A 16,334-nucleotide genomic window follows, 5' to 3' on the forward strand; every position below is an offset into this window, starting at 1 on the left:
AAAAATAAAAAACAATGTACAGGAGTGGTTGTGGCTTGAGCAGTTGAGTGCCTGCCTCCCACACAGGAGGTCACTGGTTCCGTTCCCAAGACCTCCTAAAGAAGACAAACGGAGCAGACAACGAGCAGACATTGAGCAAAAACAACAAGCAGACAATGAGCAAACAGACAAGGGAGCCATCTGGGGGAAGGGGAACAAGTTACAGGGGAGTGGATGTAGCTAAAGTGGTTGAGTGCCTGCTTCTCATGTATGAGGCCCCAGATTTGATCCCTGGTACATCTGTAAAAAACAAAACAAATGAAAAAACCAACTCATTGGGGAGTGGGTATAGCTCAAGTGGATGCTTCACATATACGAGGTCCTGGGTTCAATCCTGGTACATCCTAAAATATAAAACAAGTTATAGAAGTATAGTAAATATAATATAGTATAATACAAGCCAAAAGCATAATATCATATAATACAGTACAGTATAATTAATACAAGTGCCCTGCAACAGCCTAATATACTGTAATATCCTTTGTGTCAAGATATAAAATGTCCAGAACAGTACCATATATTATGGGCACACACATAAAGTATAAGCGAAAAACAATTCCCACACCGATTTAGGATAATGCTTACTCTTTGGGATGGGAGGGAAGTTTGAGGCTCTAAATAATCTTGTTCAAGTAAAAAGATTCAGCAAACTTTGTTAAATATATATTTAACATGTTTAATAATTAAACACTAAAAAGGTGAACCTGTCTTGTGCCACTTCTCTTTCTGGTGCACACTCGCATAGCAGGTATCTCTAAGGCGATCTGGGGATGTGTAGGGTGTTGTTTACAGCCCACCAGCAGAGGGCGCTGCTCCATAACAGATGGGAGACGGGGCAGCTGCCCCTAGCGGCCAGCCCAGCTCTCCTAGGGTAGTAGACATGCCTCTGAGCAAAGCACTGTTCTACCCAAATGTAGGAAGAGGAGAGTTGGACTGCCCAAAGCTTCTCTCTGCGTAGGAAAGGGCACAGGATCAGCCCACTTGGTCATTTGCATGTATCTTGTTTCTCTAAATATTATCCTTGGCTGTCTCAGAAGCTAGCACGTGCCAAGAACATCTCTGGCTGCTGTGTTGATGAGCCTGCTGCTAACTCGTGGGAAACTCTGTGTTGTTAAACTGACCCGGGAGCCTTCCTTTTTTCGTTCCAGGTGGAAAAGGACTATTCTTACCTGAAGGAAATATGCGATCGTCAAGCAGAGCAGCTGAGCAGAACCAGCTTAAAACTGCAAGAGAAAGCATCAGAGAACGATGCAGAGATAAAAGACATGAAGGAAACCATATTCGAATTGGAAGATCAAGTGGAGCAGCATCGAGCTGTCAAGTTACATAATAATCAACTCATTAATGAACTGGAAAGTAAGTGAAACCAAGAAAAACCAGTATCAGTGGGTAACTATGGAGGAGTATACAACAAGGTGTGTTGCCTGGGATTTATGAAAATCTCTACTTTTGAGTGTTCTATAATCTCGCGGGAAGAATGGCAGTCAAGAGAGATGGAATAACAAACAGATCTCTTAAGACCAAATCGAAAACACATGGCATGGAAGGAAAATTGTGGGAGTCACAGGATGTGACAAGTTGGTCATTGTAAAATTAAAAAAGAAAAGAGCAGGTGTATGTGAGGCTGCATGAGGAGTTTGTGCCAGGCTGAGTCTCCTGTCTCTAGCTGCCTCTCCCCAGTTTGAGGGAACGTACTACGGCTGCTCAGCTGTGGGTGCCTGCCAGGTCACAGGGTTCTTCCTGAGGCGAGTGCGCAGCGCATTCGAGGTTGATTCAGAGTAAATAGTTTGCCACGCTCATCAAGCATTAAGAATGTGTTGTCTTTTGGACCTGATGGACGGAAAGACGGGGCATAGATGGTCAGACAGGAACGGTGTGTGCTACGGCCTCAGAAGAAAACAGTCTCAGTATGTCCCATTGATGGCAGGATATCAAATAACTTATAAACGTGGGAGCACTTAAGAAGAGGCATCAGAATTGGCTTATTTGTGAACTTAGGGTTTGCTTTGAATAGGGAAAGAGATTTCTAAAAGATGAATGGAACAGTGCCTGCTTTGTCTGAATAAGTCTCATCAAATGCTCCCCTCTAATGTGTTTACTTTTGTAATAAAACTGATGCACAAAGCTTTACTAGCCATCCCTAAAAATAGCTTAGTCAACTGCCTGAGAAGTTCCCACCATGTATATTCTACCCCCTGGTTGACAGTTGATGCCGCCTGTTATTCTTCAGTAGCAGGGATGTACATTACAGCTGTAGAACACTGGTATTCTAGAACACTGTCTTTCAGCACAACCCAGAAGCCTAGACGCCATTGTCAGTGTACATCTCCAGGCATAGCCGCATCCTTGAAAAGGATGAGACCGAGAAGAAAAGTCCCGTTTTCTCTTGGGCTCTGTTTTAGTGCTGTCTTGCTGTTGAGAATTTGGAAGCCAGCGTATAATCAGTCTGCAGAGCAAATTTCAGACCCGCTCCCTATGGTTATGCCATACGATCTCCAAGACTGAAAATAACACAGGCCACCCATCTTTTGAGAAGTGTTTCAATTTCTTCCAGTGACAATAAAAGTGTACTAAAGATGTCTTTTAGTTAGGAGGCCCAGGGACACTCAAATCATGCCCTATACCATCAGATCCTGGAGAGAAACGGGCAGAAACATAAAGGAAGTTAAGGAGCATTTTCTTGTTCTGCAGCCTTGACCCTGACCCCAGACCCAAATTCCCAGGCCCCACCTGCTGGATTAAAACCTGTGGATTGTGGGAGTGGGTGTAGCTCAGTGGTTGAGCACCTGCTTCACATGTAGGGAGTCCTGGGTTCAATCTCTGGTACCTCCTAAAATAAATAAAACTTCTTTAAGTGAGTCTGAGAGTAATACGGAGGATGATTTAGAGATGGAAAGATTTGGAGATGGGGAGAACAAGGGGCTGAAGATGTTCTTAATTAGGGTGAGGCAATCAGGTCAACAAAGCTTTAAAAATATACACACATTACAGAAAATACACATGGGAGCAGAAGTAGCTCACGTGGTTGAGTGCCTGCTTCCCACGTACAAAGTCCAGGTTCAATCCCTGGTACCTCATAAAAATAAATAAAACCTCCTTACAAAAATACCAGATGTAAACCCCACATTTAGAATATGTATATACACACAGATTCTGTCTGCCCTTGAAGATTCTGCTTCAGCTGGTCTAGGCTCTGGGGCTTGAGCATGTATACTTTGGAGGAGCTCCACGGTGATTCTGTGTTCTGCTGTGCTGAAGAACCACTGCTGTGGAAGTGGATCTGAAAGTCAGCGCGGTGATAACCGGTCCCACCCTCCCATATAGAAGCCCTCCACCTCAAGTGAGAAAGGACGTTCAGAACAGGAGAAACTTGTGACTATTTTAGGTTTTCTCCCATAGTGCCACGTGGTGGTATAACTTGTCCTAGGACACGATATAAATGTGTACCACTTATTTTCCAGATCATCCCAATCTTGGAGGAACCTCTAGTTGTCAAGATGCTAAAATTGGAAATTTATAGTAGCATGTGTTAGAAAGAAAGCCACACCTGTAAGAGAACAAAAGCTCACCAGATTGTGGAGGAGAAGAGAATTTTATTAACAATCTTGCAAGAAGGGGCACATGACCTGGATAAAATGGCCCATCACCAAACAACAAGAAACAGTGACATTTATACCCTAAACCTAACATGTGGGTCCCTTCCCTGTTCCCCACTGATTGGGAGCTTCAGGGGTTACAGCCTATTCCTGACGTCTAACTTACTTACCCAGTTCTGCTCTCAGTTGCCACTGGGCATTCCCTACACTTCTGCTCCCTGGGTGGGCTTGGCGCTGCTTTCATACCTGGTGCACTTTTAAAATTTGGAGCTGCTTTCAATATTGGCACCCCTCTCTTTGGCACCACCCTCACTTCTCACCATTGGCCCCTCTCGCTTTGGCCCCGCCCTCACTTCTCACCATTGGCCCCTCTCGCTTTGGCCCCGCCCTCACTTCTCACCATTGGCCCCCCTTGCTTTGGCACCACCCTCACTTCTCACCATTGGCCCCTCTCGCTTTGGGCCCACCCTCACTTCTCACCATTGGCCCCCCTTGCTTTGGCACCACCCTCACTTCTCACCATTGGCCCCTCTCGCTTTGGCCCCGCCCTCACTTCTCACCATTGGCCCCCCTTGCTTTGGCACCACCCTCACTTCTCACCATTGGCCCCTCTCGCTTTGGCCCCACCGTCACTTCTCACCATTGGCCCCCCTTGCTTTGGCACCACCCTCACTTCTCACCATTGGCCCCTCTCGCTTTGGCCCCGCCCTCACTTCTCACCATTGGCCCCCCTTGCTTTGGCCCCACCCTCACTTCTCACCATTGGCCCCCCTTGCTTTGGCACCACTTTTCAAATTGTTGGTGCACTAAAGCCACTAGAACCCCTTTCCCTCCCTCTTCCAATCTCTGGCTTCCCCTTTGTGTGAAAATTAAACTTAACCCTTTCTTACACATAGATGAATTGGAAATCCCATGGCAGAAGTCAAGGCTGCTGTTTCAAGTAGCTTTCCTTCTTCCCAAAGTCACAGAACTTTATTTTTTTAAGGAGGTAATGGGAATTGAACCCACTCAACCACTGAACTGCACCTGCTCCCCAATGAGAGTTGGGTTTTTTCGTTTGTTGTTTGTTTTTAGGAGGTATGGGGAATTGAACCTGGGGCCTTACATGTGGGAAGCAGGTGCTCAGCCACCAAACTGCACCTGCTCCCAGAGTCTCAGAACCTTTTTTTTCTTTTTTTCTTCTTTTCTTCAGTTTCTAGTCTCAGAATTTTAACAACTCCTGCTCTGACCTGGCTTATTTCTAGGTAATGTGATGAAGCTGGAGGACCAGAAGACAGACCTGGAAAGGCAGCTAAAGGCTCTGACCAAGCAGATAAAGGTGAGACGTGGGTTGCAGTGGCCAAAGGGGAACATTCTCCATAATTTCACTGTAATTTATCCCTACGTTAGGCTTAGAACCTTGTGAAAAATACCCTGGTTACTCTAACTTGCTTTCTCACCATTCATTTCCTTGTCACGGGCCCCAAACACCATAAACTAGTGTTGGTGGAAGAAAAAATCAAAGCAGGGGCGCAGATGTAGTTCAGTAGTTGAGCGCTGCTTCCCGCGTATGCCGTCCCAGGTTCAAACTCTGCTACCTCCTTAAAAAAAGACAGTTCAGATTTTCGGGTGGAGAGTTGCACTGTGAGGATCGCTTAATGCCCCCACCTGTGCCTTCTCCCAGTAGCAAGACAACAAATGTTAGAGTGCCTCGCTAACTCTTGCCCCCGGCCCATCCTTCTTGGCCTTGGACCCGGGGACCCCGAGCCGGCCCCTGACGGCAGGCGGACTCTGGCGTTTTCAGGAGGAGACCGAGGAATGGCGGCGGTTCCAGGCCGACCTGCAGACGGCGGTGGTGGTGGCCAACGACATCAAGTGCGAGGCGCAGCAGGAGCTGCGCGCAGTGAAGAGGAGGCTGCTGGAGGAGGAGGAGAAGAACGCGCGGCTGCAGAAGGAGCTGGGGGACATGCAGGGCCACGGCAGGTGGGTCACCTCCCCGAGGCGGGCGGCGCCCACGCAGCGCTTGGCTTCTCGCCCGCTCACTGCGCACGAGCCTGCGTCGTCCCACACGTGATGCTTTTCTGTCTCTCCGTGCCAGATTCTCTCGCTTCTCTTCCAGGGTGACTCTACCCACAACCACCACCCTTACCCGGCTAGGAATAGTCCGTCCAGGGCTCCATCAGTACTCTTCTCTAGCATAGGGGGACCAGAAAAGAAAAGAAAAGGCTGTAGATTAGTTCTGGCCAGGTATCCTCGTAGGTTTAAAGAAGAGAAGTAATATTTAGGATGCTCCTTAAATTTTAGTATCCAGTACCGCAGGGGAGGGGTTGCATCAGCCGGAAGCTGCAATCCCTTGCCAGGGTCACCGTCTGCAGTGGGGAAAGCTGGACTGACTGTGAGAGGCACTTGGCAGCAGGTGAAGGACTCATAGCACAGCCCAGGGGCGAACTTTATTAATCTTTTTTTTTTCTTTATTTTTTTGTAGTGTTACATTCAAAAAGCTTTATTAATCTTGAAGACAAGCAACTTGATGAAAAAGGATGAGAGTGGGAAACCACATCTGGCTGGTGTGTGACTTTCCCTCTGTTTTTGTTTTTGTTTTTTTTGGAGGGGACATCCCACAGAGTATTAACTTAGAAAGTTCTACTTAAAGGCAAAATTGTATAAGGAAGTTATTAAGGGGAGCTGAAAGTTAATTATTTTTTAAAAATTATTTAACTAATTTACAAACAAGATGATAAATGGGATTAGGCTGCAACCAATACAGTGTTGTCTGTCTTCAATCAAGAATGAATATCCATAGCTTTGAGATTCTTGGATATTAGGAAATTATTTTGAATTTTTAGTCTCATATTTGAAATGTGGTCTTTTAAATCAGGCTTAGTGGCTTCTGAATGTCAGTTTGTACAGTTTGCCCTTTTTACGTGTTTTTCAGGATCTGAAGAATTATTAATCATTGCGCTAGAGTCTCTGCCTTTGGGTCTAATGTTGTATTATCACGATTTGTATGATATTGGAAAGAGTAGATTTCTTTTCAGAATTTTGTTCTAATTCTCTTACCAGACTTGGTCCAATTAATCTTGCTTTCCTTTGTTATAAGACCTGTATATAAAATAGCCTCAGAGAAGGACTAAGATAAGATTAGTAGCCAATTCCACAATTCACTCTTGAAAATCAAGGTCCTAGTCTCACCTATACCCTCTGGCAACCAAAGGATGTGAATTTTAAGTACAAGGTAGAAAGAAAAAAATAAAACTAGCTTGAATACACTTGCCCATTGAAATGATTGCAAGGGCATTCTAGTTTGCTTTCGTGTCTGCTTCTATTTATTTGTCTTGCTTCCATATTGTGTGTCTTTAGGAGCAGAGCCAAGTCATAACTTGCATTGCTTCATGTATGAGTTAACTCTTGAGATAAATGACAACAGACATGTTCTGCGTTTACATGGTGACCCTAAATAGGCGATTGGACGAGATGCTGCCTTTCTTACATGGATTCTAAGATACCAGCCAACCTCTACACTACAACTTGAACTCTGACATCTTAGGAAGGTTCTGCCTGTACTGAAATTTAGGGCTCCTTATGTTATATCCTACATCTTTAGACTTAGGATCGCTTTTTTTAAAAAAACGAAGAATTTTTCTCTCTCGATTTTCTAGTGATTTCCAAACCTACCTCCAAAATCCAGCAGTTTAATCCCTTAGCACAAAACATTTCACAAATTCTAGGAACTGACACCAGTCCAGAATGTGGCATGTTATTGAAAACTTGTTAGGTGTCAGAATGTTTCTTGCCTGCCGTTGCATTTGGAAGCACTTTAGACAAATGAAGGTTTCTTGGTTGATTTTGTGCTTCTGGCAAGCCGCCCCTTGTAAAGAGTTGCCTCTTTGAAAATTACTTGATGATGGCCCAGCCACTCCCTGAACTTACCACATGAGCAAGAATTGAAGCCAACTTACACCCTCAAAGGTCCTGAAGCTACCTAGTGTTTCCATCTTGGCTGCATGAGTTCTTGACTGAAACTCAATTTGGCTTTTACAGTCATCTAATAAGAATGGTTCAGCCACAGCCAAAGAGCTTGCAGAAAATTCTCTCATGAGATCCTCCAAGTACAACTGAGAGAAGGTAAGGACATTGCGAAAGCACCTTGATCATGACATGGGATTAACTGATTCATATTGTAATTGTGCATAGATGGACATTTGACAGAGTCATGGTCACAGAGTCAGGCTTCAAGTGAGCAAATTAAGTACCTGGGTAGGAAGGGCAATGAGCATTTATTACCAGGAAATTAATAGCTAAAACAGAATGGAAGGGAGCAGGTGTAGCTCAGCGGCTGAGCACCTCCTTTCCATGTACAAGGTCCTAGGTTCAATCCCTGGTACCTCCTGAAAAGCAAACAACTGAAAAAACTATTCTCATTGGGAAACAGATGTAGCTCAGTGGTTGAGCACCTGCTTCCTGTGTATGAGGTCCTGGGTTCAATCCCTGGTACCTCCTAAAAACAAAACAACACACACAGAATGGAATATTATTTAACTTAGTGGTTTAGAGAATTCCGTAAATCAGATCATCAGCAATCTTCAGTCTTGTTAGATTTCCCAACATGTTTTTATTTTGGAGTCAGTGTGAAATTAAGATACATGGGAGAGCATGGAAATAAGGCTGTAGCCTCATCTCTGCTGCCAGCTGGCAGCGTTTCCTTCCCAGGCCTGGATCCTTGCTCTGGCCAGGTGGTTTTCCAAGGTGCCTTTGAGCTCTGCTGTGTTCTGAGAGTGGTTGGCTCCCTGGCCTCTACTGGGGAAGCCTAACTCCAACCTCCCCATCTTCCCAGTACAGTCCCTTGAACCTCTTTGGCATCAAGGTATCCTCATCTTTTAGCTGGGCTGTGGACTGATCTTTCTCATCCAGAAATTTGAACAAGCCACCATGGTATTTATGAAGCTGAAAGTTATGAGTTTTACTGGACACCTATAAATTAGTGGATGAAGGGATAGTAAATAAATTTTTCCATTCTGGGCTGCTTCCAGTTTTGAGCAATGAAGAGAAAGTTACATTAAAATAAAAACTTTAATTGAAATTAAAACATCAAGTCTTTTTTCCTGAAAAGTTGAATTCTGGGGCCTGGCAAACAGAGAATATCCAGGTTGCTTGACCTGATGATTCCATGGGCCACACATAGCCTTTCTAATGAAAGATGCTGAGCCGGACACAACACAGGCTGCAGATAACGGTGGCAGTGAAAGGCTTCTGCATGTATTTCTCTTCTTCTGAAACCACAAACACTTACTTTTATGGTGACTTACTCAATTCTTATTATATTTATCTCATGACAACCCTCAAAACATCTGGAAAAGACCTTTCAAAACACATAATGTTCGTGCTTGATTAACTCAATCAGTCTCTAAAGCAGGACGTCTAAAACTCTAAATGTGTTTCGCTTGTGCCACTGATTCTTGCATCACCATCCCTGAAGCCGGCAGCATGGCGGCACGCCCCCTGCAGACTCCCAGAAGTGGCTTTTAACTCTGCGTGTGCACGTGTGTCCTGCGCTCTAACGTCGGTCGTGTGTGCACGTGTGCCGCTCTCGCCTTCGCCTTCCAGCTCTGATGTCCGCAGCCCCTTGGCAAGTGTTCCGGAGCCATCAGAGGTTGGAGATACATTCTCGGGTCATTAAGATAATTTTTTCCAGCTCCTTCACTGTAGACATTCCAATGCAGACAGCCTGGCCCTGGTAGGAGTTCAGTTCTTGTGAGGACTCACCCGATGTTTCTGGACAGATCTCACCTTAGCACGTAACAACTGTCAGGGGCCACTGGCGTTTTAGTTGGCCCTCAAAATAAAAGTTGGTCTCTCCTGTCCTCTTCGACCAGCAAGCATAATCTTTTTACTTTCCAACTGCTTAGTTTTTTGTAGTTTAAATGTGTATTTATGACACTAGATAGTCTGTAATTCTAAAGAGTTATGTGTCTCCCTGCCTCCACCCCAGTCTTTAAAGATTTGCTTCCCTTTTGCCTGTATTAGAATTTTTATGCTGTAATAACCAAAAGCAGGCCCCCCCCCCTTTTATTTTTGCCTTGACTGTTGGGACAGGAGAGGGAAACACTAGCTGTTCTCCAGATTACAGAGAGGCCCGCTTTTATTCACCTTGGAGTTCTCCACTCTCCCAGCACAATTGTTTGTTGGTGAAGGGCTTGTGGAAGAATCCTTCTAATGGCATATTTTGTTTTACTTTTATTTTTTTAATTACTTTTTATTTTTATTTTTAAAGAAGTTTTAGATTACATTAAAAAATGTAAGGGATTCCCATATGTCCCACTCCCTTCCCCTCCCACGCGTTCCCACGTTCATGACTTCCTTCATTAGTGTGGTACGTTGGTTACAATTGATGAACCCATGTTGAAGCATTGCCACTAACTACGGACTACAGTTTACATTATAGTTTACACTCCGTCCCACATAGTTTTGTAAATTATGACAAAATATACAACAATTAATGGCCTTTTGAAGTCTTTGGCACCTTCTCTGTTTAAAGACCTTTGAGTTGCACCAAAAAAAGAAAAAAGAAAAGTTGGAACAGTGGGAATAAAACATATTGGCCATCTCCTGGGCGTTAGCTTTTCCCTGTGGGACAGTGTAAACTGTTAATTTTTGCGTTTGTCAACTGAGGTCATGTTGCTTGAAGGAACTCCTTTACCAGCCTTTCCCCTCCCATTTCTTTTTTCACAGCTCCATCATCTCTGTCAGCTAGCAGAGCATGAGTGGAAGACACAGAGCCCAGCCCTTGCCCTGATTGGAAACTACAGCCATTTCTAGATGAAAGGGGGTATAACGGAGAGGGAGAGAGTCTCTCTTTATAAAGAGCCAAATTGTTTCCTTACAACCCCCACCATTTCACACAGAGTAATTGCAGTCGAGTCTCTTTACCTTTTTTTCTACATTCCGGAATCAACTCATTGCATGATCAAAGATGGGCCTTCCCTTTTATTTTATTTTTTTCCCTGAGAAGATTCAGCTGTCTTCTATTTGGAGGATAAAAGGAAGTCATTGTGAAAAAAAAAACAAAACAGCAAAGTACAAGTCTGTGAAAAAATGTTGAGAGTGAGCAATCCACAGTGGTGGTGAAGGCAACACACTTGTGTTTTACCTCTTGGGGTTTATGTTTGCACTTCCTTTTGAATAGGATAATCTGAACATCTTGGAATTAACACTACATGGGGCAAAAGATGGAGCCCATGACTTAATCCAGAGAGGTTAGAAAGTTCTGCTTCCTTTATCAAGTCTTGACTGAGCCTGCTCAAGCCGAGGTTGGACTCCATCACCTCGTCTGAAACAGAGCCAGCACTCAGCTTCAGTGTGGTTTCCAAACCCTGTTGGGCTCAAGGCGTGTAGTAATAAGTAGCTGTTTGGTTGATAATAACGTAGTTCAACCAAACAAGTGTGTGCAGTGATGATGCTGATCGCAATCCAACTGGAGACCCATGAACCAACTACAACAAAAGCCTCATGAATAAAACTTACCCTGGAAACTCAAAGACCTTTAATCCAGAAGTGTGTAATTCAGAGTGTCAGAAGTGTGTAATTCAGAGTGTCCCAAAATTCAAAGTTCGGTTTTAAACTTTTGGAAGTACATGTGTTTGTGAAGACTACATCCAATTCAGCAGTCGGTCACACACAAACCTGAAATTCTCATGGGAGGAACTAGTGTACAGAATCCACAGAGTAGGGTTGTTAGCGGCATTATCCAAAGAATAAGACAGACAAAATGAGAATTACTGTATAACAAAAGGAAAATTAGGAACAGGAATGTTCTTTAAGCTCAGGAAGATGTTTTGGGGAGCCCAGAATCACAAGAAAAATTTAGCTTGTTATGAGGGAAAAAGAGATGTTGATATCTTCTTTGTAAAAATACTTTAGACTCTTACTAGAATTGTCCCTGTAGCATAAACTTTATATTCTGGGAGATCTTACCATCCAGTTGAGATTTCTTTGAATGATTTCAAATTAGTTTGCCAGGTGTTTTCAAATATAAATAATAAGAAAGAAATGCAACTTCATTTTAATATGAACCTCTGTATTTGCACCCCATATTTTGATCTGTCTTTACTCTGGGTACTGTTGAATATTTTTATATGTAAGCATTTATGAAGTGCTAAATAAATGTGTCATTATTTAGAAGTGTCTCTTGCCTGATTTTTAAACACTGACTACATTTCTGCAGGGCCTTTCTATCGTTTCGTTCTAAATTTTTTTTTAGTGAAAATACTTTGAGAACTTTTAGAAATTGAGGCAAAAGCAAGCTGGACTTTAAATACAGGTTGTAGATACAATGTCAATTTGGAATATGCATGTAATTTTTAAAAGGTTTCATTAGAAGGCAAGGAGCAAAAAGTAATTTTGCATAAATTCTTTTTAAAGAAAAATTCTGAAGGGTAACAGAAGATACAACATATAGAATTTGAATTCTGTATTTCTCTTGTTGAAATTTTAAAACAAATAGGAGAGCAGATTGAGTGTCTGCTTCCCACATACAAGGACCTGGGTCTGATCCCCAGTACCTCCTAAAATGGAAAAACCAACTCTTGTTGGGGAGTGGATGTAGCTCAGTGGTTAAGCGCCTTCTTCCCATGTATGAGGTCTTGGGTTCAATCTCTGGTACCTCCTTAAAAAAAAATGAAATAGATTGGTAGATTGCTACTTAATATATCAGACCTTTTTCTTAATTATGGAGTAATACTTGGGTTTGCGCATAACAAAATGGAGTTGATAATAAAAAGATGAATCTTTCTCCCCTTCCAGGGCCACCCTGTAAGGTAGTCATTGTTAACAGTAACTTCTTCCCCATCTCAATTTATTGATGTGACTATGTACAGGGTTCATTTTTCTATTTTATCAAATTAGGATTATGTTCAATGTAGTATTTTATTGTACCTTCACTTTTCACTTAACAGTGTACCTTGGACATCCTTCCAAGGTCAACATACAAGAGTCTAACTTATTTTAATAGCTGCATGTTACTCCATAGGGTGGCTGTACCTTATAGTATTCAAATATTCTTTCAGCAGATATTAAGGTTATATTTTTCTATGTACATTTTTCAATTTTATTCGATGTTGCCAGTCATTTACCTAAGAGCTGTGACATTTTATCTTTTTTTTTTTTTAAAGTACCAGGGATTGAACCCAGGACCTCATACATGGGAAGCAGGCGCTCAGCTACTGAGCTACATCCGCTCCCTAATGAGAGATGGGGTTTGTTTTCATTTATTTTGTTTTTAGGAGGTAGCGGAGATCGAACTCATGACCTTGTATGTAGGAAACAGGTGCTCAACCACTTGAGTACATCCACTCCCCGACATTTTACTCTTGATCTCTCTTTTATGAGAGTGTCCAATTTCAGATGGCTATGGATAGTATTAATCTTAGTTTTTGCCAATAGGAGAGAAAAAAAGTCTATCTCATTATTTAATCCTCATTTTCCTGAGCATATTTTTATATGTTGACTAACACTTTGCATTTTCTGATCTAGGAATTGCTGGGTTAGCCTGTCTCCTTACTTTTCCATTGAACCGATTGTTTTTCCCTTATCAATTTTTTTTAACTTTTAAAAAATTTTTGCAATGACCAACACATTTAATATGATTGGCAAAAAAGTTTTAAAAGGTATATTTCCAAAAGTTTCCCTCCCTCTTTTTTTTTAATTTTTATTTTAAAATTTTCAAAATGTACACCCTGTATCCACTAAGCAACAATTCCTTTAACGCCATCCCCTGAGAATCTCCAATCTACTTTCTGTCTCTAGTAATTTGCTATTTCTAGATATTTCATGTAAGTGAAATTCTACAGTATTTGTTTTTATGTGCCTTGCTTATTTCACACAAAATGTTTTCAAGATTTGTGTTGTAGCATGTTTCAGAACTTCATTCCTTTTTACAGCTGAATGGTATTCTATTGGTATTCTGTTTTGCTTATGTATTCAACTGTTGATGCACATTTGGGTTGTTTCTACCTTTTGGTTGTTGTGAATAATGCAGCTGTGGACATTGGTGTACAACTGTCTGTGTGAGTTCCTGTTGTCATTTCTTTGGGTACCTATCTAGCAATGGAATTGCTGGGCCGTATGGTAAATCTGTATTCAACTTTTTGAGGAAGCACCCTACTGCTTTCCACAGTTACTACACCATTTTGCATTCCCATCCAGGGCTCCAGTGTCTCTACATCCTCTCCAACTCTGTTTTCTCTTGTTTTTTAAACTTCATTTTTTTTTTTTAAATAATTGCCATCTTGTGGATGTGAAGTGGTATCGAATTATGGTTTTGATTTGCATTTCCTAGTGTCTAATGATGTTGAGCATCTTTTCATATTCTTTCTGGCCATTTGTGTGTCTTCTTTGGAAAAATACTTGTTCAAGTCCTTGGCCCATTTTTAAATTGGGTTGTCTTTTTGTTGTTGAGTTGAGAATTTCTTTATATATTCTGGGTATTAAACCCCTATCAGATACATGATTTCCAACTCTTTTCTCCCATTCTATATGTTGCCTTTTCATTTTCTTGCTAATTGCCTTTGATGTACAAGAGGTTTTACTTTTTTGAAGTTTTACTCATGCTTTTGGTGTCTTCGTGCCCATTGCATACACTTCGCACACTTGTTGAAAATCAGTTGATCATAGATACGTGGGTCGATTTTTAGACTCACTTCTCTTCCATTGGTGAATGTGTCTGTATGCCAGTATGACATGGTTTGATTACTATAGCTTTGTGTAGTACAGTTTGAAATCAAGAGTGTGAATCCTTCTACTTTGTTCTTCTTTTTCATAAAATTGTCTGACTTTTCAGGGCCCCTTGCCATTCCATATGAATTTGAGGATCAGCTTTTTCATTTCTGCAGAATATCCTGCTGGAATTGTGATAGGAATTGAATTGACTTTATAGATCACTTTGGTAATATTGACACCTTAATTTAAACTTTCCAATCCATGAAAATGGGATGTCTTGCCATTTATTTAGGTCTCCTTTGATTTCTTTCAGCAGTGTTTTGTAGTTTTCAATGTATGAGTTTTTTATATATTACTGCTTGATTAAGTTTATTCCTCAACATTTTATTCTTTTAGATGCTATTGTAAATGGCATTGTTTTCTTAATTTCTTCTATGGAATATTCATTGCTGATATATATACATTTTGCTTTTGATTTGTATTTCCATAATGGCTAATGAAGTTGAACATCTTTTCATGTGCTTATTGGCCATTTATATATCTTTTTTAGAAAAATGTTTGTTCAAGTACTTTGGCCATATTTTAATGGAGTACTTTGTCTTTTGTTGAATGCTAGGAACTCTTTATATATCCTGGATATTGAGCCCTTATCAGAGATATGATTTGCAATTATCTGTAAATTATCTTTTTGCTTTCTTGATAATGTCCTTTGATGTAAAACTTTTTAATTTTGATGAAGTCAAATTTATCTAATCAATTTTTAATTAGTATTTTATTAGGGGATATGTGTTTATCGTGGCATATTGTGAGTCTTTTGACTTTATCATCCCATTGTCTTACAGAAAATTTTAAATTGTTATGTATCTATTAGTCTGCCTCTGGGTTTGCTGTTTTTGTTTACGACTTTGCTGCCCCAAGTTGATCCAACTAGATCCCTTACTTTTCCTCACATATTTTAAACACACATCCAGACATTTGATCCACATTTCTTTAACTGGAGTATGGTATAGGTCTTTTTCTTAGGTAACCAGTCATCCCAACACTATTACCAAAACCACTTTTTGCCTTCTGACTTGCAATCCCACCTTTCTTCATTTCCTCAGTAGTCAGAGACCATTCCAAATATGCCCTCATTTCTTTTTCTCTTGAGTTCCTTCTACTTTAAAATAGTTCAGTGGGATTACTAGATTAAATGGTCATCCTTTTTATTTTTCCCTTATTTCCTTAAATTTTATTATGTACTTAACGCAGCTGCTGTTGATAATTTACATTGTCTATTGTCAAATTTACAAATATCTGTTCTCTCATGAGTGCAGTGTTTCTCTTTTTTATTTATAAAATACTTATATACATCTTAGGATTGGTGCCTGCAGATTCTGTTTAGATTTTCTCACTCTGCATCTTAGAATCCTCTTTTCGCGTCTTCAACTAGAGAGAAGCCTCTTGAAGGTAAAATATTACACATTCAGAGACACAGAAGCTTAAATAGAATACAATGGGTGCAGGTCCTCCTAGGGGAAATTCCTGCGTTTAGTTTCTGTCTTTGGTGAATCTAGAGCACAAGAGCCAGCCCTCTGGGTCTCCTTTAATTGGGTATAAGGTGTGGCTGTCCCTGATCTCCTTATTGCAATGTCTGGGATAAGCCGATTCTCTGGCCTCCTCACACAGTCCTTTGCAAGAAGGTTCTGCTCTCTGTACTCCTCGTGTTCCTCGTTGGCCCTGGCCTTCTGGGGTTGGAGTCACACGCGGGTTTTCCCCAATCTCCGTTTCCTTAGGGGGAATTGGGGATAAACCCTTGATATTTTCTCACCATTCCCCTTCCCACACTCCCACACTTGTTCTCAACATAGCAGAAATTCTTCCAAGTCTAAGACTTGCAGATGATACTTTCCTTTAGTTTCCAGTGCTGGTATAAGATTTTATGGATTCTATTCATATATTTCTTACTATTTTGTTGAAATTTGAGGTTTGAGATGCTTATGTTCAAATTCTCAGTTTTCCCTGTTT

The 16,334-nt window shown here is 41.4% G+C and overlaps 1 protein-coding gene across 8 annotated transcripts in view; it reads left to right on the forward strand.

Moving 5' to 3' along the window:
• Positions 1 to 16,334, forward strand: part of SPECC1 (sperm antigen with calponin homology and coiled-coil domains 1) — a 301,574-nt gene that overhangs the window by 203,734 nt on the left and 81,506 nt on the right. For all 8 annotated transcript variants that reach the window (XM_012523888.4, XM_012523964.4, XM_012523907.4 and 5 more), the window contains 3 exons: positions 1,188 to 1,395; positions 4,880 to 4,953; positions 5,419 to 5,597. In XM_012523888.4, coding sequence (XP_012379342.2) covers positions 1,188 to 1,395; positions 4,880 to 4,953; positions 5,419 to 5,597 — 461 coding nt within the window. The remainder of the gene's footprint in view (positions 1 to 1,187; positions 1,396 to 4,879; positions 4,954 to 5,418; positions 5,598 to 16,334) is intronic.

Source organism: Dasypus novemcinctus, chromosome 21 (genome assembly GCF_030445035.2).
Source record: "Dasypus novemcinctus isolate mDasNov1 chromosome 21, mDasNov1.1.hap2, whole genome shotgun sequence".
Lineage (NCBI taxonomy): Eukaryota > Metazoa > Chordata > Mammalia > Cingulata > Dasypodidae > Dasypus > Dasypus novemcinctus.